Here is a 22,769-nt window from a genome sequence, read left to right as displayed (position 1 = left end):
CCCCAGGAAATGTCTTACAATTTAAAACCTGGTTCCTAAATCTCTGTCTTACCATTATATAATCTATCTGAAACCTGTCAGTGTCTCCAGGCTTCTTCCATGTATACAGCCTCCTTTCATGATTCTTGAACCAAGTGTTAGCTATGATTAAGTTATGCTCTGTGCAAAATTCTACAAGGCGGCTTCCTCTTTCATTCCTTCCCCCCAATCCATATTCACCTACTATGTTTCCTTCTCTCCCTTTTCCTACTGACGAATTCCAGTCACCCATGACTATTAAATTTTCGTCTCCTTTCACTACCTGAATAATTTCTTTTATCTCGTCATACATTTCATCTATTTCTTCATCATCTGCAGAGCTAGTTGGCATATAAACTTGTACTACTGTAGTAGGCATGGGCTTTGTGTCTATCTTGGCCACAATAATGCGTTCACTATGCTGTTTGTAGTAGCTAACCCGCACTCCTATTTTTTTATTCATTATTAAACCTACTCCTGCATTACCCCTATTTGATTTTGTATTTATAACCCTGTAATCACCTGACCAAAAGTCTTGTTCCTCCTGCCACCGAACTTCACTAATTCCCACTATATCTAACTTTAACCTATCCATCTCCCTTTTTAAATTTTCTAACCTACCTGCCCGATTAAGTGATCTGACATTCCACGCTCCGATCCGTAGAACGCCAGTTTTCTTTCTCCTGATAACGACGTCCTCTTGAGTAGTCCCCGCCCGGAGATCCGAATGGGGGACTATTTTACCTCCGGAATATTTTACCCAAGAGGACGCCATCATCATTTAATCATACAGTAGAGCTGCATGTCCTCAGGAAAAATTACGGCTGTAGTTTCCCCTTGCTTTCAGCCGTTCGCAGTACCAGCACAGCAAGGCCGCTTTGGTTAATGTTACAAGGCCAGATCAGTCAATCATCCAGACTGTTGCCCCTGCAACTACTGAAAAGGCTGCTGCCCCTCTTCAGGAACCACATGTTTGTCTGTCCTCTCAACAGATACCCCTCCGTTGTGGTTGCACCTATGGTACGGCCATCTGTATCGCTGAGGCACGCAAGCCTCCCCACCAACGGCAAGGTCCATGGTTCATGGGGGGTTTGTAGATATAGATATAAAATACAAATTGACAATAGCAAGAAAAACTTTTGTGAATTGGAAGAATACAAATTTAAGTTTGGGAACCTTTTCTAAAAGTTTGTTTTTGGGGTGTAGCATTATGTGGAAGTAAAATAAATAGCATATACAAGAAGCGAAGATTTTAAATATGATGTCACAGAACAATTCTGAACATTGCAGCCAATGGAGGCATACTGAATCAAAAAAGGACTTTCTAGCATAACTTAATTAAAGTCACATCCTGAGGCATCCTGGAATATTTAATTCAGTAATATGGGGAATGAGTGTATTGAGGAGAAAGTGGGGGGGGGGGGAGGTAAAAAAAGGATTTGATAGCAGATTAAAATGGATATAGGTGGTGGTAGTTGTGCAGAAATGGAGAAACTTGTGCAGAATACACTAATGTGGAGAACTGCATCAGACTGGTCTCCAGACTGAAGATAACAACGATAATGCTACACCTAACACATAACTGGAAAACTGAAGGTGGTGACAAAAATATTAAGTTCTGTACCTACCTCTATACTCCTTACGCAACCTTATAGTTGTGGCAAAGCTTACATGAGTTACTGTTACAATTTTCCTCTTGTCCAATTACATTTACAAATGGCTCATTCAAAGAACAACTGTTGGTAAACTTATATGTGCTCTCAGGTTTCTCAGATTTTTTCATCGTACTCTTTTCACAACATACCGTGTACATGATAGAAAGTACTGTGTTGCTTGGCACTTCTCAGAACGTGCATTTGTGCAGTTTTAACAGTAACCCTCTCTGTGACACAAAATTCCTCTCTGTAGCTGCTGCCACTGGAGTTGAGATGGCATGTCTGTGACATTCTTGTGCCTACTAGACAAACCTTTGATGAAACTTGATAATCTTTGGACCTTCATTGCCTCTCATATTAATCCTATGTGGTAAGGGCCTGAGACTGGTGTGCTGTATTCAGGAATTGCTAAAAATGGGTGTTTTGTGAGTTACCACTTCCAGAGGCCAACTACAGTTCTTTAGAATCCTTAAAAAAAAAAAAAAAAACTTGTTGTCTGCCTTTCCTTCTATTAATTTTATTTAGCTGTTTCATTTTAAGTCACTCCATATGCATATACCTAGATATTTAGTGGTTGTGACTGGTTGTAGTGATCCTACATCAATTGTGTAATTGAACAATAACGAGTCTTCCTGCCTAATTATGTGCAGTATGCTACATCTCCGATTTCCTGTATAATTTTTTGCCATGCAGTTCCTTTTATATAACTGTATCATCTGTGAACATTCTTTTGGAACTCTGTCTGTTGCAATAACTTTATGGGTACGGTGCTGTTAATTAATGAATTTTGTGAGAAATTCACATTGTTACATTCAAACATGCACTGTAGGTGTGTAAGTAAATAATGAGTCAGATGCCAAAAAATGAAAATTTTGAGTTACTGGTGAAATTCTTTTGTAAACACGAAGGCCAATAACATATATTCTGATACGAGTACCAGAACAGGGGGAAACAGTGTTTACAGCTGTCAAAAAATGGCACTCATGTCTAACACCAACATCAGTGTTCAGAAAGTGATTCATGCGCCACTTTTCTGTTCTTTGCTAGTGTCTTGGCGTGCACTTTTGTGGATTGCTGACAATTGAAGTAGCTCTGTGATTTGTTTGCAACTATAGGACATTGCTGAAGTAACTATTCCAGATACATAATAAATAATGTATAAAGACAGTAAACTGCAGCTAGAACTCCATCACCAAAAAGAAAAGAAAACTGTGGAGTCCATGGAAGTATGTACTGCTGGAATGTATTTACAAAAAGTTATTTCTCTTTCATTGTTAAGGTGCTGTGAAGTGTACTATTTAATGCAGCTCCCAAATGATAACTTTTGCATTCATGTTGGTGATAATCAAACCGGTCGCAAGTTTCTGCATGTGTGGCATGGGAGGGAATGAAATTGCTTCCTGTGTGCACAAAGTCTTTACATTGAAGTTACCTGTGAAAAGAAACTGATAATGTGGAGCAAAAGCTGCTGTGCGCAGAACAAAGATAAGATGATGACGTTTCTTGGGGTTTACGTAACAGCAAAATGTTACTTTACAGAAACAGAGTGCAAGTTTCTGATGAAAGGACACTGTTTTATGTCTTGCAATCATGATTTTGCTCACATTGAGAAACTAAACAGGTTAACTTCGTGGGAAGTTCTAAAAGATATAGTTCGCTTCATCACTGAAACTACGCACAACACCATTCACAGTAACTTTTATTCAAGAAACAGATTTTACGACTTTGCTGCTGCCTTCACTTGTGCACATATTTCAAAAGTATAGTATCAGACTGACTGCTGAATGGCTAGGGGTACTGCTAGTTCACTCAACACTTAACGCAATTGAAGGATTCAAAGAACATAACATCTTGAAGGGAATCATGAAGCCTTCTGAACTTCAACAATTGCAGCTGTAATCGCTACACTGTGGGTCTAGGTTGTCTGAAGAAAAGAGAAGAGATTTAGCTAAAATGATTCCATTTGTAAACAAAGAGAATAAGTGGTTTTACCAGAACCTCATGAAATGAATGAAAATGGGCATGATGGGACTTGTATCATTATTATGTTGAAGCCATTGCATACAGAATGTTTTACTTTCTTCATATTTTGTATGATTTTGTTAATAAAATACAAACATGGCAAGAAACCTGTAGAGTTTTTGTGTTCATCGAGCAATTCCCAACTTTTATACTGCTTTTGCGTAAGTGCTATACATATATTGTTGATTATCTGTAAACCAGTTTTTTGGAACTTGACTCAGTATTTACTTACATGTCACAATTTAAAATACAGTTTATGTGTATTACTTCCTTTTGATTTTGGTATCACAAAATTCTCATAGTGTAGGGTTAACCAAAAGGAAAATACTTGGAAAGTTTGTGCTGTGAATATTCTTGCAGTTTTCTTGTTGATTAATATTAAGGTAAGTGGGCCCTATATGAGAATGTGACTGGTTTCAGCCTCCTACCAAAACCAGATTGCATCAAAGGTTCTGTGGGGAGAATTATAACTTCCATTCAGTTAATGCATCACCTCTTAATGGTCTGTATTGAGACGGCTGCTAAACTGTAACCTTCCTTCTTCTGCATGCCACATGTTCTGACTGACAAGTGGTCAGCATGAAACAGTTTACTTTGATGGAGCCACTGCTTTGCACTCCAGCAGCTTCTCAGTTGACATGTAAAACTTAGTTTATCTTGTTTGGGTCCTCAGAGTAGAAGTCAGACATGCTATGTGGAAGTACATAGTATTTGGTCTAAAATTTGAAATACTGTGAAAATTGTGATGGTGTTCCAAAGCAAGTAGACTCTATCCTGCTTCAACATATGCTTTGCTCCCAGCTTGATTTTACTTCTTAATAGCTACATCATATTATTCTTACCTCTATATAATCTAATCCAAGACATATGGTCCTGATTCTTTTGGTGGATGAATGTTTGTTATTGTTTCACATCGAAGTTGTAACCCATTTTACAAACTCCTTGAGTACTTGTCATTTTGTCTTGTCTTGTCTTTTTTTTTCCAGCAGAGTTGTCAAGCCTTCTATTGTATTCACAGTTATATCTGATTTTGTCCACAGCTGGTGTGCTATCATTATCATTTCTCTCTTTTTGGTTTTTTAAATTTTATATCTTTTTTACAAATATTGAATTTTATTAAATTGAGAAAATATTTGTAGGTATGGCAGAAAATTTGTGGTTGTTGGGAGCCAATCTGCTCGGAATGCTGCTCTGATGGGAGATGAAACAGATCCTGGAGTGGAACTCAGTCTCATGCATTACTGTCTTCTTGAGAGAATTGGGAGGTCACGCTATCATGGTGAAATAACCCAAGGGAAGATTAGTTTACAAGTAGTAGGAGAAGATCCAAAATCACTATTCTACCATAGGAAGTTCCTTGCTGCTAACAATTTTATAACAAAGCAGGTAAATTAAGATCTTCAAATTATATATTTGCAATATATTACAGATCTTAGTACTGTTTCTTAACAAAATTGAGAAATAATGATTAAGTTTAATGTGTTTTGATTAGTTCTGATGACACATGCATCTGTGGAATGATAATTTAGAATGTGTGATACATTCCATGATAATGCACTTGACTCATGACAAATACATTATGTTGACTTCAAGGAAGTTTTGTTAAGTCTCACTAGAAATGAAATGATTGTATGACATTTATTGGCTGGAATATCCCCTTCAGGTTTCAGCCGCCGTATTGCAAGCATTTTTAGTTGATGCCACTTTGGTGACTTGTGTGTCAATGATTATGAAAGTGTTGATGAAGGACACACAACACCCAGTCCCTTGCTGGGAATCAAACCTGGGCCCCCTTGTGTGGTAGGTGGTAATGCTACCGCTGCACTACAGAGGTGGACAGTCTCACTAGAAACTTCAATAATTATCACAGAGGATGCTTGCACTTTCACAACATTCCATAAGCTACATATGCATGCTAATTTTCAAGCAATGGTGACTGTCTCTGGATTGTATGGTTATATACCTACAGTCCATTTGACAAAAGTAGGCTTGACATAAATGCTTTGTGTGTCTGTGACAACCAAATGTAATGCAATTCTGTTTATATTCCTACCTCTCGTGGGGAGAAAAGTAAAATATAAATTGAACTCACATCCTGCCGTGCCACACAAAGACATATCAGGTTCAGTATCAATTTGAAGAAAGCCAGAACATGTCATGGATATTGACAAGCAGCAAATGTACCAAAAGACACGTTTAATGAAATCTAAAAACTTTTTACCATTCACTGGAAAATTGATATAAATACCCCTCCACAACCCAACCTCCCTCGTCCACTACCCTCCCTCCTCCCCTACCCTCCTTCCCTCCCTCCCACTTATTCCCACTCACTCACTCACCAGCCTTTTGCATTCCATGGTTTGAAGCTAACAGCAGCGCTGCCAGCTGTTAGGGATATTCTCTCGCTCAATGGAGCATAGTACCAGTACATGAATAGGTACTTAAGTGCACTACAGCAAGAACCATGCTTCCCTTCCATTAGTTTTGTTCAGACAAATAGAATTTTGTTGACATTTGTTTCACTGACTTTTAGTTGGTCTTCTCTGAAGTCTGCAAATTTTTGCAAAAATGCCTGTTACTATATTGGTTGAAGTAGTTGGTAGTAGTTACTTCCAAGCCAACATTATAACTCATGATTTCAGTTTTTGTGGACAGACACCAACAACAACCATGTCAGAAAGCAGTTAAAGAATGCACACTGACAACAAGTCCAATCAGGTGGGAGATTTTATGGGCTCTGGCACAAGCAGCAGTGCCCAAGAACAATATCTCACCTTCAGAGACATCAGTGCCTCGATCCTTATGTGAGGACCATGATATTGTGGTCTTGGCAGTGAATAAATGTCACGTAAATGTCATCCTCTCTGGACTGTTGGATGTAAGCAAGATGAACCAGCTGTTCGACTTTGCATGTCACATTCTATAGAAGGGTACCCCAATAAAGAACTTTAAAAGCTCCTCAAGTACAGCAGAATCTCCAATGTTGTGGCTGAAAGACTTTGTACTCGGGCACCTATTTTTACCAGGCTATACAGATTGACTAAATGTCATGAGGATAGCATGTCACTTTGACCAGTTGTTGGTAATACTGAGGTGTCAACATACAACTTGATAAAACATCTGGCTGCTTAACTGATCTGTTTGGTAGGAAAATATGAGAACCACATCCACGACATAGAAGACTTCATTTGTCAAGTCAAGAATTTACAAGTTATATCATCAGATATGCTCATGAGTTTTGATATGGTTTCACCCAACTGTCAAAGAAGGGAGTACTGTTGCTCATTCGTGAGAAACTGGAATGGGAACTTGTTGTTTTGTTCAAGTGTGTGCTGACCTTAGCCTAATTTTTATTCAGTCACCAATATTTGAAATGGACTGGTGGTGTCACATTGGTTAGTCCCTTGTCATCCATTGTGACTAGTATTTTTATGGACAATTTCAAGAAGAGAGCACTCCAGTCTTCAGAGTTTAAACCTATATGATTTTGGCAATACATGAATGACACCTTTATAATCTGGCCCCACAACACTTCATTACTGGATGTATTTCTACAACATCTATATTATCTTCATTCTAACACCAAGCTTACAGTGGAGATAGAGAAAAACTGTGAGCTACCAGTCCTGAACCTTCTAGTGTGAAGAAAAGAGGATGATACATTTGGGTCTCATTGTGTACCATAAACCTACACACGGACTTGTACTTACACCCCATCAGTTGTCACCATCCTTCGCTAGTGATGTTGTGCTTAGGACATTGGTCCACAGAGCACAAGCCATATTGGATTCAGACAGCTGTGCCATCTGTGTACAATATTCCTGCAAAACAGGTGTTCCAAGTGGAAGATATGCTGTGCTCTACATCCAGCACATGTTAGACTATTTGAGGAGCTGGAAGAAAATGAAGAACAAATAGGTATGGTCAGCTTGCCATACATCACCAGAGTTCTTTGAAAATAGGTACATTGCTGAAAAAACATAAAGGTTTGTAGCTACGGGAAGTCATACAGTGGACAAAATTTGTTGCACCATGGAAGACTGATGCATCAGAAGTCATACAGTGGATAAAACTTGTTGCAGCATGGGAAACTGATGCATCAATGAATGACACACATCTCCAGACCATCCAGAGAAATCTGCAGTGACTGAGTATTTTCTCAGTACGGGGCACAATATGGACTGCAAAAATATCAAAATTCTCTCACCGACATCTTCATATTGGGGTAACTTAAAAAAGCAATGGAAATTCACAGCTTCACAAATCAGATTAACAAAGAAACAGCATTTAAACTTAGCACATCATGGAATCCAGTGCTGGCAACATCATGGAATCCAGTGCTGGCAACATTAAGGTCCAGCAACCATAGAGAGGAACTATTGATCAAACAAGGGATGATGCTTTGGTGGTGATGTAGATATTCAGATGGAAATGGCAAGAATGGTCACACATCAGTGCAGGCATGTATATCTGCTTGCGGCTTCCGACAGAGGATACAGTGGGTGTCAATGACAGCGCACAGTGTAAATGACAGCTTTTGCGAGTGTGCGGTTGCCCTTGTTTCATTCCCCCCTGTGGGCCCGAGGGTTAGAATAGGCCCGAGATGTTCCTGCCTGTCGTAAGAGGTGACTAAAAGGGGTCTCACACCTTTCAGCCTTTATGTGATGGTCCCCTGTAGGGTTTGACCTCCAGTTTTCAAAATTTTCCTGAAGAGCAAGCCAGTTGGGGAAGGGCGCCTTACATAGTGCATCGTGTCCATCGCGCATTGAGATCTTTATCCCACTTTCTCATTGCGGCATTGCAGTCCCACTCATCCTCCATCTCTTGAGTGAGGACACCTTCCTGAATGCGTTTTCCTCCACCCACTATGCAGTGTCGTTTTCTACGCTGACAATGACTATGGAATTCTTTGCACCTCATATCCAGCGTGGTAGCCAGTCCATTGTGGTGGGGCCGCCATGTACCCTGTTGGTTGTAGCCCCCTGACTACACAGGGATCACTCTGCTGATGTCTGCATCGTTAACTCTCCACGTATGCCAAGGAGTAGGTACCCGTCACCCTGGGGCATCGGGACTCCCGGAAATGGCCATCCTGCCAGGTGGCCTTTGCTACGGCTGGGTGGTGCCCGTGGGGAGGTCCCCTGGTTGGAGTGGGTGGCATCGGGGTGGATGACGCACGATGAAGCGTACCATGTCATCACTTGCTGGTGATCAAACGCCAGCAGTCTCTAAGCATTCCAAGTCTCAGTAAAATGCAAGGAAGCATGACCCTAAATCGTTCCCCTCCCTGGCCATACCGTGGGAGGAATGCCAAACCAAGGATGGCAGTGAACCTTATTCACCCCAGTACCTCATATGTATGAGAGCTGATGGGGACTCCTTTGCCTCAATGAAGCCTCAGTTTTTTGTAGAGCATTTAGAGGACAAGTTTGGTGAGATGGAGGGCTTGTCCAAATTGCGGTCAGGGTCAGTCTTGATAAATATGGTATCCTTTGCCCAGTCACGGGCATTACTCGCTTGTGACAAGCTGGGAGATGTTTCCTTTACCATCATGCCTCATAAGAACTTAAATATGGTCCAGAGTATTATATTCCACTGGGACCTTCTTTCACAGTCTGACGATGAGCTGTGCACCAACTTAGAACACCGAGGAGTTCATTTAATCCGGCACATCTATCGGGGTCCAAGGGATAATCAGGTTGCCACCGGTGCCTTCGTCTTCGAGGGTGACACATTATCCGAGTAGGTCAATGTACTGGTCTACCGCTTTGATGTCAAGCCATATATCTCTCCCCCAATGTGGTGCTGTAAGTACTGTAAGTTCGGCCATATGTTTTCCCGCTGTACTTCCAGCATCACATGTCGAGATTGTGGACATCCATCCCATCCCAATACTCCATGTGCCCCGCCTCCCATCTGTGTCAACTGCTGAAAAAATCATTCCCCTTGCTCACCAGACTGCAGGATTTTACAGTGGGAAAGGAAAATCATGGAATACAAGACCCTGAGTCGACTTACCTACAATAAGGCCAAGAGGAAATTTGAACACCTATATCCTGTGGCTATGACCACCTCTTCTGCCACCGCTGCGAGAACAATTGTAGCCCCGTCAGTTCTACAAGCTCCAGTCGGCTCTCAGAGCTGGAAGACCGCACCTGCCCCCTTGATGGTGGGGGGCACTTCATGCCCTGTTGCTCCTACACCACCTACCTTGGGAGCACTGTCCCCCCAACCATCGGGAACACCAATCCCCAGTTCTCAGCTGGAGATGCATAAGTCTTCTTCGGCTCCTCTCACTAGGAAGAGGTTCTGTGGGTCACTCCCTTCCCAGGTTTCTGCTAGTGGGAAAGACGACACCCGCCATTGGCTGAAGTGCCCAAAAGCAACTGGTCGTAGGGCTTCACGATCATCCTCAGCCCCGGATACTGAATCAGTGAAGCCCTCCCAGTCAGAGAAACCCAAGGATCAGCAAGAGAAATCCAGAAAGAAGACTTTCAGGCCCAAGGGAATTGAGGTGGCACCCACACCACTGCTGCCTACAAGCTGTGCGTCTGAGGATGAGGTGAAGATTCTGGCATTCACTGAGGACCTAGATCCCACCAGAACCTCGGACACAATGGATATAGCCTGTTCAGGAAATAAGTCAGTGGCATCAGGTGAACCTGAGGCGTAGACTGCCTCATTGAGTGTTTCACACCTTCCCAGTCTCACGATCACGTCATCCTCCAGTGGAATTGCGGTGGTTTTTTCCACCATCTGGCTGAGCTACGGCAACTGTTAAGCTTTACACCTGCTTTCTGGAAACCTGGTTCCCAGCAATTGCGGACCCCTGCCCTTCATGGCAACTGGGGATATTACAAGAACTGTAGTGAATATAATAGAGTGTCAGGTGGAGTTTGCGTTTATGTCCTGAACTCAGTATGTAGTCAACCTGTGCCCCTTCCAAATCCTGTTGAAGCTATGACTGTCAGGATACGGACGACGCAGGAAGTAACTGTCTGCGACGTATATCTCCCTCCAGATGGTGCAATATCCCTGAACATATTGGCTGCACTGATCGATCAACTCCTTAAACCTTTCCTACTTTTGGGAGATTTTAAGGCCCATAACCCCTTGTGGGGTAGCCCCATGCTTACTAGCCGTGGCAGAGATGTCGAAAATTTACTGTCCCAACTCAACATCTACCACTTATATACTGGGGCCGCCACACATTTCAGTGTGGCTCATGGCAGTTACTCGGCCATTGATGTATCAATTTGCAGCCCAGGACTTCTCCCATCTATCCACTGGAGAGCACATGACGACCTGTGTGGTAGTGACCACTTCCCCATCTTCCTGTCACTGCCCCGATGTCATGCCCATGGATGCCTACCCAGACGGGCTTCAAACAAGGCAGGCTGGGAAGCCTTCACCTCTGCTATCACCGCTGAATCTCCCCCACGTGGTGCCATTGATGTTGTCATTGAGCAAGTCACTGCAATGATCGTTTCTGCAACAGAAAACACAATCCCTCATTCTTTAGGGTGCCCCCAACAAAAGACATTCCCTTGGTGGTCGCCGGAAGTTGCTGAGGCAATTAAAGAGCGTCAGCGAGCTCTACAGTGGCATAAGTGGCACCCTTCCCCAGAGCACCTAATAGCCTTTAAGTGGCTCCGTGCCCACGTTCACCAGCTCATAAAATGACAGAGAGGTTCGTGTCGACCATTGGGTGCCATATGTCATCTTCCCATATCAGGACGAAGATCAGACATCTTTTTGGGTACCAGACCCCAACGGGTATCCCTGGCATTAACATCAGTGGTGTGTTATCTACTGAAGCAAACGCAATTGCCAAGCACTTTGCTGAGCACTATGCTCAAGCCTCTGCGTCGGAGAACTACCCCCCAGCCTTTTGCACCCTCAAACTGCCGATAGAAAGGGAAGTCCTCTCATTCACTACACTTCACAGTGAATCCTATAACACCCCATTTACGGAGTGGGAGCTCCTCAGCGCCCTTGCACATTGCCCCAAGACAGTTCCTGGGCCGGATCGGATCCACAGTCACATGATTAAACATCTCTCATTCAAGCGACATCTCCTTGTCATCTTCAATCAGATCCGGTGCGATGGCATTTTGCCATCGGAATGGCAAGAGAGCACCATCATTCCGGTGCTCAAACCTGGTCAAAAACCGCTTGATGTGGATAGCTACCAACCCATCAGCCTCACTAGCTTTCTTTGTAAGCTGCTGGAATGTATGGTGTGTTGGCAGTTGGGTTAGATCCTGGTGTCACATGGCCTACTGGCTCCATGTCAGGGTGGCTTCTGCCAGTGTCGCTCTACCACTGATAATCTTGTGTCTCTCAAGTCTGCCATCTGAACAACCTTTTCCAGACACCAACACCTGGTTGCCATCTTTTTTGACTTACGTAAAGCATACAACACGACCTGGTGACATCATATCTTTGCCACATTGTATGAGTGTGGTCTCCGGAGGCTGCTCCCGATTTTTATCCAAAACTTCCTATCGCTCCGTACTTTCTATGTCCAAGTCAGTACCTCCCATAGTTCCCCCCTTCTTCAGGAGAATGGCGTTCCACAGGACTCTGTATTGAATGCTTCTTTATTTTTAGTGGGTATTAATGGTCTAGCTGCAGCTGTAGGGCTGTCGGTCTCACCTTCTCTGTACACAGATGACTTCTGCATTTCATACTGCTCGTGCAGTACTGGTGTTGCTGAGCGGCGCCTACAGGTAGCCATTCACAAGGCGCAGTCATGGGCTCTAGTCCACAGCTTCAAGTTTTTAGCTGCGAAGTTGTGTGTCATGCATTTCTGTCGGCATCACACTGTTCATCGAGAACCAGAACTTTACCTTAATGATCATCCACTTTCTGTGGTGGGGACATATCAATTCTTAGAGCTGGTTTTCGATGCCTCAGATAAGCGGAAGTATTGGCAGCACCTCAATGCCCTCCGCTGCCTGAGCAACACCAACTGGGGTGCAGATGGCTCTACACTGCTGCAGCTCTACAGAGCCCTTGTTCAGTCCCGCCTTGACTATGAGAGTCTGGTTTATGGTTCGGCGTTGCCCTCAGCATTGCATTTACTCAACCTAGTGCACCACTGTGGTGTTCACCTAGCGACGGGAGCTTTTAGAAGGAGTACGGTGACCAGTGTCTGGGTGGATGCCAGAGTCCCTCCATTGAAGGTTAGGCAAGCACAACTGCTTGCCAGTTAGGTTGCACATCTTCGTAGTTCACCTGTGCATCCGAATCACCATCTCCTTTTCCCATCCACAGCACTTCATCTCCTGCATCGGCAGCCCAGGTCAGGGCTTACAATTGCGTTTCGCATTCACTCCCTTCTGTCTGAACTGGAGTCCTTCCCGTTAACCACCTCTCATCGAGGACCATTCACGTACACCTCCATGGTGTACACCTAGGCCGCAGATTCTTCTGGACCTTTCACATGACCCTAAGGACTCCGTTAACCCTGAAGCTCTCTGCTATCACTTCCTCTCAATTCTCAACATGTGCTGGGGCCATGAAATGATTTACACCGATGGCTCAATGGCCGATGCTCACATAGGCTTTGCGTATGTTCATGGAGGGCGTATTGAAAAGCACTCCTTGCCAGATGGCTGCAGTGTTTTCACTGAAGAGCTGGCGGTCATGTCTCGTGCTCTTGAGCACATCGGCTCATGCCATGGCGAGTCAGTTCTCCTGTGTACTGACTCCTTGAGCAGCCTACAAGCTGTCGACCAGTGCTACCCTCGCCATCCTTTGCTAGCGTCCATTCAGGAGTCCATCTATGCCCTGGAATGGTCTTGTCATTCACTGGTGTTTGTGTGGACCCCAGGACATGTCAGAATCCCAGGCAACGAACTTGCCGACACGCTGGCCAAACAGGCAACACAGAAACCAATTCTGGAGTTGGGCATCTCTGAAACTGAGCAGCATTTTGTCTTATGCTGCAGGGTTTTTTGGCTTTGGGAGATGGAATGGCATAACAGCTCGCACAACAAACTGCATGTCATTAAGGATACTACGAATATGTGGAAGTCTTCCATGCAGTCCTCTCACAGGGAATCAGTTGTTCTCTGCCGGCTCCACACGGGCCATACGTGGCTAATGCACGGTTACCTCCTCTGTTGCGAGGACCCACCTCGGTGTTGCTGTGGCTCACAAATGATGTTCGTCCACCTGTTGCTGAAATGCCTACTTTTAGCTGCTCTGCGGTGGACTTTTAACCTTCCCAGCACCCTACCTTCGGTGTTGGGTGACTGTGCCTCAACATCAGTTTTAAGTTTTATTCGTGAGGGAGGGTTTTATCATTTGATTTAAGTTTTAGCACATGTCCTTTGTCCCTCTGTGTCCTCACCCTAGTGCTTTTAGGGTGGAGGTTTTAAAGTGTTGCAGAGTGGCTGGCTTCTCCTTTTTATTCTCGTGGTCAGCCAGCCATGGTAATATGCTCTCTTGTTTTGATCTATTCTACATGTTTCTTGCGTCTCTCTGTGGTTTTCTTGTCCGATTTTGTCCATTTTAGTGTTTGTTGCCCTTCTGTCATTCTTGTGGTTTTTCTCCTTTCTTCCAGTTGTGTTTTGTATGTCTCAATTATTTTACTCCCACCCTTGAGGAATTATTTTAATTGGAACGAGGGATCGATGGCCTAGCATTTTGGTTCCTCACCCTCTCCCCCCCCCCCCCCCCCCCCCCCCCACTTCTCTTTTAAGCCAACCAACCTTGTTTCATTGACTGACAGGTGGGGTAGTGGTCCTTCCTGTTATCTATCAGGAAATCTTCGCTGTTGGGCGTTGCATTTGGCACCTTCACCCCTGCACATTTCCTACTTAGACTGGTTGAAGCAAGAGGCTTTAGTCATAGCTCAGCAATGTGTTTCTCACACCTGAAGGTGCCAATCAGTTGCACCAAGGAAATATTGTGGGAAGTTCACCATGACATTTGACTTTTCACCCGAGAACAATTCCTGGAGCTAGTCCATTGGGAAAGCATTGTGCATCGTTATTGTTCATGTAGACAAAATTGTTAGGTAAAATGTGGATGCAGAAGTAGCTGAGTGTGTTCCTGTTATAAAGCCTTAGCATGAATTCCTTCAATCCACTGTTCCTGTATTCTTTCACCTGAGCAGGCAAACCAAATAATTAATATTGCTGCACATTCCTGACATGTCAAATCATGTATTATACACAAGTAAAGGCATGGTATATGTAGGGGAAAATAAGATTCATTCAGTTGTCTATAAATTACATATTATGCTGATCACATCCAATGAATTTCAGGTTCATCACTTGAAGACAGGATCACAGAATTGCTCAGGAAGCTTATTACACTTGCCTCGGTTCTATGTGGAGCGCAAACCAAAAGCTTTGTACTTAACAGAGAAAGTAATTGAAATTTTAAAGACCCGGACAAATTATATTGCTGAATATGATGAAATAAGACAAGAATTACGACTGTCTAATTCTCTGAAAAAGTTATTTAAAACCTTTGATTTTCAGAAATTTGTGAGAACAGACCAGGTAAGTGTAGTGTGCTATGTCAATTTTTAATCTGAAACTAACACAAAAAGATTTTCCAGTGTGTGGTTTGGTGAATTTTGTTTGAAAGTGATTTTACTCATAGTAAATATATTGTTCCGTTATTGAAAAACATCTTTGTGAATGTATGGTTTTATTCTAAATACTGTCCAGTTGCATAATTTTAAAATATTTAGTATTTTAGAGTGTCCATGACATAGTGAAGAGTAAAAATAGATGTAGTGATGTCATAATAATAATGATGATGATGATGATGATGGCACCACCAAACAGAAACAGGCTTGGGACCAATTGTATCCCCAAAAGAAGTGTTATCTTGTGTCACTATCCTACAGTACAGGGTCAAAGTATGAATATTACACACTTCCTCCTGCTTAGACAAATGGCGCAAACTGTTTGAATTTTTTTGCATGTGTTGTGGTCTATTGTGAACCTTAAGAGACTTATTGAGGCACCGTTAGTTCCTGGGCAGTTCGTCATAAAACACAAAAAAGGTGTTTTTTTTTTTTTTTTTTTTTTTTTACCAAAACCAAGCTGCAGATTCCAAGACGACTATTTACAACAAGTAGCTGAAATTGTCATGATGTATTCCTAAGGTGCTGATCTCAAACAGTCTTGAAAATTTTCTTGATATTATTATCCATTTTCCAAGATACAGAGGTTCAAAATTACCCTACTTACACTCATAAAACATAAAGGTAAAATCTAGTGCGAGGTGAAAATGTAGTTTCAAAGTGATTTAGCTTGGACAAATATGTTGTAAAGTGTTTATGTGATCATCAGAATGGTTCCGTTAACCCCATGTTGTAGTACTGAAGCACATGCAAAATTTGTGTGCGTTGAAAATCCAGCCTGAGGTGTAAAACTAGTTTTGTGCTATTTCAGTTTCGCATAAGTAAACTATCAAAATTTTACTCACCCAAGAATTTCCTTTCGTAAGACTGAAGTGACCTGCTGTGGGATGGAAAAGAAGAGAACCAACTCAAAAATGCTCCTGTCAGACAACAAGAAAGGCAAATATGATCCTGTTTAAAAGACTCTGACTGAAAAGTAATGTACATGACATTCTACACTTATCAGCATCTTTAAAAATTTTCCCAAAAATTTTGGCTTATACACATAGTAATACTTTTTTATGCTTAGAGAGGAGGAGACAGTAACAGTGGGAAAGAGGCAGAAAAGTAATAAATACTGGATGATGGCAGACTTCTGTTGTAATATAGGAAGTGTGAAGGAGACAGTGGCAGTGTGAGAGAAAGAGAGTGACACAGAGGTAGTGGAAAATAGTTGACAGTGACAGAACATTGCAAGGAAGAGAGTGAAGAAGACACTGTCAGTGGGACAGGAATATAGAGAAGAATGAAGTGGAAGTGGGTGAGAGCCAATGATAATGAGAGGCAGAGTCAGTGACAATGAGGAAGATAGAGATAGCGACAGTGAGAAGAGATTGCAACAGCTGGGAGGAATGTATAAGGTAGTAGCAGTGAGAGAGAGCAAGAGAGGTACAGTGACAGTGAGAGATGCTGGTAGGGCAGAATGAAGGAAACTGTGGCTGTGAGACAGTGGGAGCTATAGAGACACAAAGAGATAATTACAATGAGTTGGGCTGAATAAGTGAGTAGAATGGGTAAGTGGGATTGGACGGATATGATCGGCTTACAGATGGTCTAGTGGGTATGAGTGAATTACCGTTAGGGGGGCTTGTGGGAGTGAGAGGTGAGCTGCATGTTTTGACTGCGAATATGTTCGCATACCAAAGTTTATGAGGAAAATTTTATAGATGATGAGGAGGGTAGACTGTGGCGGCTGACAACCCAATTTTTAGTCAGATTTTTTAAACAGTAGTATTCACCTTTTTGTACTCCAGTAGGAGTTTATTTCTGCTGCTATTCTATCACCAAACTTCTCCTCTAGAGTTTGACCAAGCAAAGTGTGTCCCAGTGTGAAACTATCATGTTTTTGACCTAAATGTTACCAAACACACCCTTTACAGTCAGTTATGAAGAATAAGAACTATGTGTAAATAGTAGAAAAAATATGAATGAGGAATAATGGAACAGTTTATTTTTAACTTTACAGTATTTATATTGTCTTGTCATATTTTCCCAGTACTCGCATGAGGCCTTCATTCCTAATAAATTTGTATTAATTCTCTGTGACTGTCAGAAATCCTGATTGTGAAAACCTATTACTACTTCCTAATCTTCCACTTGCGCCAAGTTCCAGAATAACTACCTGCCTCACACAGTGTTCAATAATGTGGTCTGCTGTATTTCATGACCCAGGTGCAATCTTTGCTTAGGCATCGTGTACTTAATTTCTATCATTTCAAACAAGTTTTTGTACTCTTTCAATAACATTAGCACTTCCTCATATTACTCAAAAGTGGAATTCTAAAGTATGGAATTTAAATTACAGTATAACCCCAGTTAATTGAACTCGGCTCAACCAAAACCTGTATCTGAAATGGCTCCAAAAAGACTTTACTCATGGAAACAATACAAGGCAAGAATGTGCTGGGCTGCAGTTAGCGCCAAGAGATGAATGCCTGGCCAGGAGTTGGTTCCCCACCCACTGACTCGCCATTCCAAACAAAGCTACACTGCCAACAACAGTTCATTTGAGTGGTTGTTTCTTTCCGTTGCATGTGAATTTTTGTGCTATGCAACTAATAGTGAAGTACAGTAGGCCTATACTGTATATTAATGTACCAGAATCCTAAAACTGTAATTTCAACTTTAATGAAGAACATAAGCATACTGTACACTTAGGTACAAAATTTTCAAACCTTTCAAAATGACATAAAATACAAAATACTGCAGTACATAATAGATGTTTTGCTGTAAAAGTCTGTCTTTTTAAGTATTCTCTGTGCATGCGTGCCCCACGCGCCAACACACACACACACACACACACACACACACACACACACACACTCTTATGTCAACTCTGTTCAGTTAAACTATTCTAAATTTTCTGTTTTACCAGGCAAGAATACCTATAAGGATTCACTGTTCTCATCAGACTTCGACCACTCACTAAAGTGCACCATATAAAAAGCTGGGGTCATATACAGGGTGTTTCAAAAATGACCGGTATATTTGAAACGGCAATACGAACTAAACGAGCAGCGATAGAAATACACCGTTTGTTGCAATATGCTTGGGACAACAGTACATTTTCAGGCAGACAAACTTTCGAAATTACAGTAGTTACAATTTTCAACAACAGATGGCGCTGCGGTCTGGGAAACTCTATAGGATATTTTCCACATATCCACCATGCGTAGCAATAATATGGCGTAGTCTCTGAATGAAATTACCCGAAACCTTTGACAATGTGTCTGGCGGAATGGCTTCACATGCAGATGAGATGTACTGCTTCAGCTGTTCAATTGTTTCTGGATTCTGGCGGTACACCTGGTCTTTCAAGTTTCCCCGCAGAAAGAAGTCACAGGGGTTCATGTCTGGCGAATAGGGAGGCCAATCCACGCCGCCTCCTGTATGTTTCGGATAGCCCAAAGCAATCACATGATCATCGAAATATTCATTCAGGAAATTAAAGACGTCGGCCGTGCGATGTGGCCGGGCACCATCTTGCATAAACCACGAGGTGTTCGCAGTGTTGTCTAAGGCAGTTTGTACCGCCACAAATTCATGAAGAATGTCCAGATAGCGTGATGCAGTAATCGTTTCGGATCTGAAAAATGGGCCAATGATTCCTTTGGAAGAAATGGCGGCCCAGACCAGTACTTTTTGAGGATGCAGGGACAATGGGACTGCAACATGGGGCTTTTCGGTTCCCCATATGCGCCAGTTCTGTTTATTGACGAAGCCGTCCAGGTAAAAATAAGCTTCGTCAGTAAACCAAATGCTGCCCACATGCATATCGCCGTCATCAATCCTGTGCACTATATCGTTAGCGAATCTCTCTCGTGCAGCAATGGTAGCGGCGCTGAGGGGTTGCCGCGTTTGAATTTTGTATGGATAGAGGTGTAAACTCTGGCGCATGAGACGATACGTGGATGTTGGCGTCATTTGGACCGCAGCTGCAACACGGCGAATGGAAACCCGAGGCCGCTGTTGGATCACCTGCTGCACTAGCTGCGCGTTGCCCTCTGTGGTTGCCGTACGCGGTCGCCCTACCTTTCCAGCACGTTCATCCGTCACGTTCCCAGTCCGTTGAAATTTTTCAAACAGATCCTTTATTGTATCGCTTTTCGGTCCTTTGGTTACATTAAACCTCCGTTGAAAACTTCGTCTTGTTGCAACAACACTGTGTTCTAGGCGGTGGAATTCCAACACCAGAAAAATCCTCTGTTCTAAGGAATAAACCATGTTGTCCACAGCACACTTGCACGTTGTGAACAGCACACGCTTACAGCAGAATGACGACGTACAGAATGGCGCACCCACAGACTGCGTTGTCTTCTATATCTTTCACATCACTTTCAGCGCCATCTGTTGTTGAAAATTGTAAGTACTGTAATTTCGAAAGTTTGTCTGCCTGAAAATGTACTGTTGTCCCAAGCATATTGCAACAAACGGTGTATTTCTATCGCTGCTCGTTTAGTTTTTATTGCCGTTTCAAATATACCGGTCATTTTTGAAACACCCTGTATCTCCCACTATGCCGTACTTCCAACACACTATAGACATCTCAGTAGAGTCCATCCGGAATACACTGGCCGAAGCAGTGACTAATTTTTGACCAAAGCACTGGGCAAGTTCGTTCATTTTTTCAGAAGGGGAGGCCAACAGTGTTTCCCTCCTTTCAGCCAGTCTGCAATGACAGAATTGAGGCACACATTCTGCAATCTTTCTCAAACAATTTTATGGAAACTATTCACTAAAAAAATTTCATTTCTGCATTACTTATATCTTTATATATCAGCTTCATGATGACATGCCCATCATTGATATTTGCATAGAAGTAAGACACTGTGACAAATTCGAAAAAGTTTGCAACAATAGGGGTTGCTATGATTTTGCATTTGGTGCATATTATATATTATTTTGCTGTGTATGAAATTTAGCTAGCATACTGAATTTTTCTGTGGACTTGGATGGAGGTCTCTATCTGTCACCAATCTTGAGAAAATTGATCTGATGTAGCATATTTATTTGCAACCAAGTGCGCCAACAATAAAGTCAGAGTGAAATGTCCACAACATTCCCCATGTTTCATTAATTGATTGAGATATCGAAATGAGATTTTGGCAAATGATAGCTCTGAAAGAGGAGAGTAGTATGTCATATGGTTATTATGCAAAACTTCATTATCTACCATGTTATTCCACTAACTATAACTTTTTCGATGAAAGTATGTAATTTTTGAGGGCCATCTACAGCTGGTGAAATGAGAAATGCCGGGGTTTGGAACAACATAAGCAAAGACAATTATACACTTATTTTTGTAATGAGGATGTGCTTTTTCACAAGCTACTGGCCTTACTTTTCTTCAGTTAGGTGCTTAATAAACTTAATAATCCACTGTTTGAGAATTGTCTCGCACTTGCATCTGCACAACATGTTAGTGAAGTGAAATGTGTAAACTCCACTGTGTTTTGGCAAAAGAAGCAAATTCTAACACGGTAACAAGAGAAATGTGTAGCCTTTACTCAAAATTCGCTGCTAATGACACTTCTCTAAAAGTTACAAATCGTTAGCAAACCAGGTGCAAATAAGCCGTTGCTTTTGTTGCATTTTCAGCAGGATTATTTTTAGATACTCACCAAAGCAGAGAGGACAGATCTTTTTGAATGGTCACCATGAAAATGTGGGTGTGGAGAGTCACCATGTAATATTAGCAAAAAAAAGTGAAAATTGGCTCCGGTTTAGAACAGCAAACCCCCCCCCCCCCCCCCTGCACTACTGCTCTCCCAAAGCGTGCCCTGCCGATGGCGCACCTACCGGTCATGTTATTTTGCATGAACTGTACTAGACACCACCTTGTCCAGTGCCAACTTTTTTTTTTTTCTTTTTCTTTTATTTAGTTGCTCTGGGTTTCTACACCTTATGCGTGCACAGGAGTGTACACACCACAATGAGCAGCCACAAAAGTAAATGTATTGAGAAGAATGAATGTAGTATTCATTTATAGAGGTTTTTTCCATTCATTGGTTCTCAAAAAGTACTTGGAATGGCTTTCTTTTAAAACAGCCAGGCTTTTTGGTATATTACTTGTTCAGTATTAATGTGCCATAAGTGCGGCATTTTTCATTTCACAGAACTAATAATACTGTTATATCAGGTCTTTATGTAACATAAGTGATGTAACCTTCTCGCTAATAATCAGTGTGCCGTTTGCATCACTATTTCTTGAAATTTAAACTCGTTCCTAATTACTTGCACTGTTTGCAACTGTACAGAATGAAAAGCTTGTCATCAAAATATATTTATTTTCTGTGTCATTTAAGAGAATCCCTTACCGTGCTTTACATCCGGGTGCAAAACCAAGTGAATGGAAACTCAAAAATAATGATAAGGAGAAAACTATACGAGTAATCCAATTGATAGATCCAGATATGAATGTGCAAGACCTCTGGGCAAAAGACGATGAATTTGAGGAACCAGAAGATAGTAACACAGGTATTTGAATCATAAAATTCTGAATTTTGTGGTTAATATTTGGTGGTTAGATTAATACTGGGAGTATGCCTTGGGTAAAAATAAGTCAATTTGATTTATTGTAAGGGGTGGTCAGAAACAGTGTGAAAAGCTTATAAGGGTTTGCAGGGTAGGTTGTGCTTAGAATTAATTGTTAAGGAAAAAAAAATGATGTGCCATTTCCAAGTTAATTAGCATTGAAGTTAGCCAATCGGGCCATTGTGCATTCAACAGCAAGTGGCCCACCAGATACAGTTAGTGTTACTTGTTCCTTTAGCATAGACAGTAGCGCACAAGACGACTCAGCCTTGGATTGACCATTAGTAGCGTCCCATATCTAATTTGCACGAGCCTTTTGTTCGGTTTTAGGAAACTAAATGAAGAACAAGTTTGGCGACACCATGTCTTGGGGGCCACTTGAATGTATGTGCGCAATGACTTGACTGACTAACTTCAATGCTAACTAACTCAAAAATGATGCAATGTATCAAATTTTTTCTTAATAATTATTTCTCGCATCCTTATAAGCTTTTCAGTCTCTTCCTGATCACCTTGTATATTTATATCACTAATCACTAAATGTTTGTAGTCTCTAATTTTTGGCACTATTTGCTCTGTACCTGACTATGTTCTCTTTCTGTATTATCAAACATACACCAGTAAATATGAAGCATAGAATTATGCAGAAAAAATACATGCTTTAGCACCTAATGAAGAATTAATGGCGTATTTCAAGCAGTGCCAGTCAGCATCCAGCAAAGTTTATTTGTATGCTTCACATTATCTGTCATTGGTTGTACATAGGTGATATAAATACTGTAGGCATCTTTAAGCAATTGCAACATGAGATACTTTTTACTTACCATATTTGCTAGCCTAATCTTACATTTCATCTTCTCTGAGATTGGCTCTTGGCTAGCTATCGAAAC

The 22,769-nt window shown here is 42.0% G+C and overlaps 1 protein-coding gene across 1 annotated transcript in view; it reads left to right on the top strand.

Annotated features, from left to right (window-relative positions):
* LOC126161840 (general transcription factor 3C polypeptide 1) overlaps positions 1–22,769 on the top strand; it is a 359,490-nt gene that overhangs the window by 73,305 nt on the left and 263,416 nt on the right. Inside the window, exons 5-7 of the mRNA XM_049917946.1 lie at positions 4,835–5,081; positions 14,975–15,214; positions 21,651–21,822. Coding sequence (XP_049773903.1) covers positions 4,835–5,081; positions 14,975–15,214; positions 21,651–21,822 — 659 coding nt within the window. The remainder of the gene's footprint in view (positions 1–4,834; positions 5,082–14,974; positions 15,215–21,650; positions 21,823–22,769) is intronic.

This window comes from Schistocerca cancellata, chromosome 2 (genome assembly GCF_023864275.1).
Source record: "Schistocerca cancellata isolate TAMUIC-IGC-003103 chromosome 2, iqSchCanc2.1, whole genome shotgun sequence".
NCBI lineage: Eukaryota > Metazoa > Arthropoda > Insecta > Orthoptera > Acrididae > Schistocerca > Schistocerca cancellata.
Note: the sequence above shows the minus strand (reverse complement) of the source record. Positions and strands in the feature narration are given on the sequence as shown.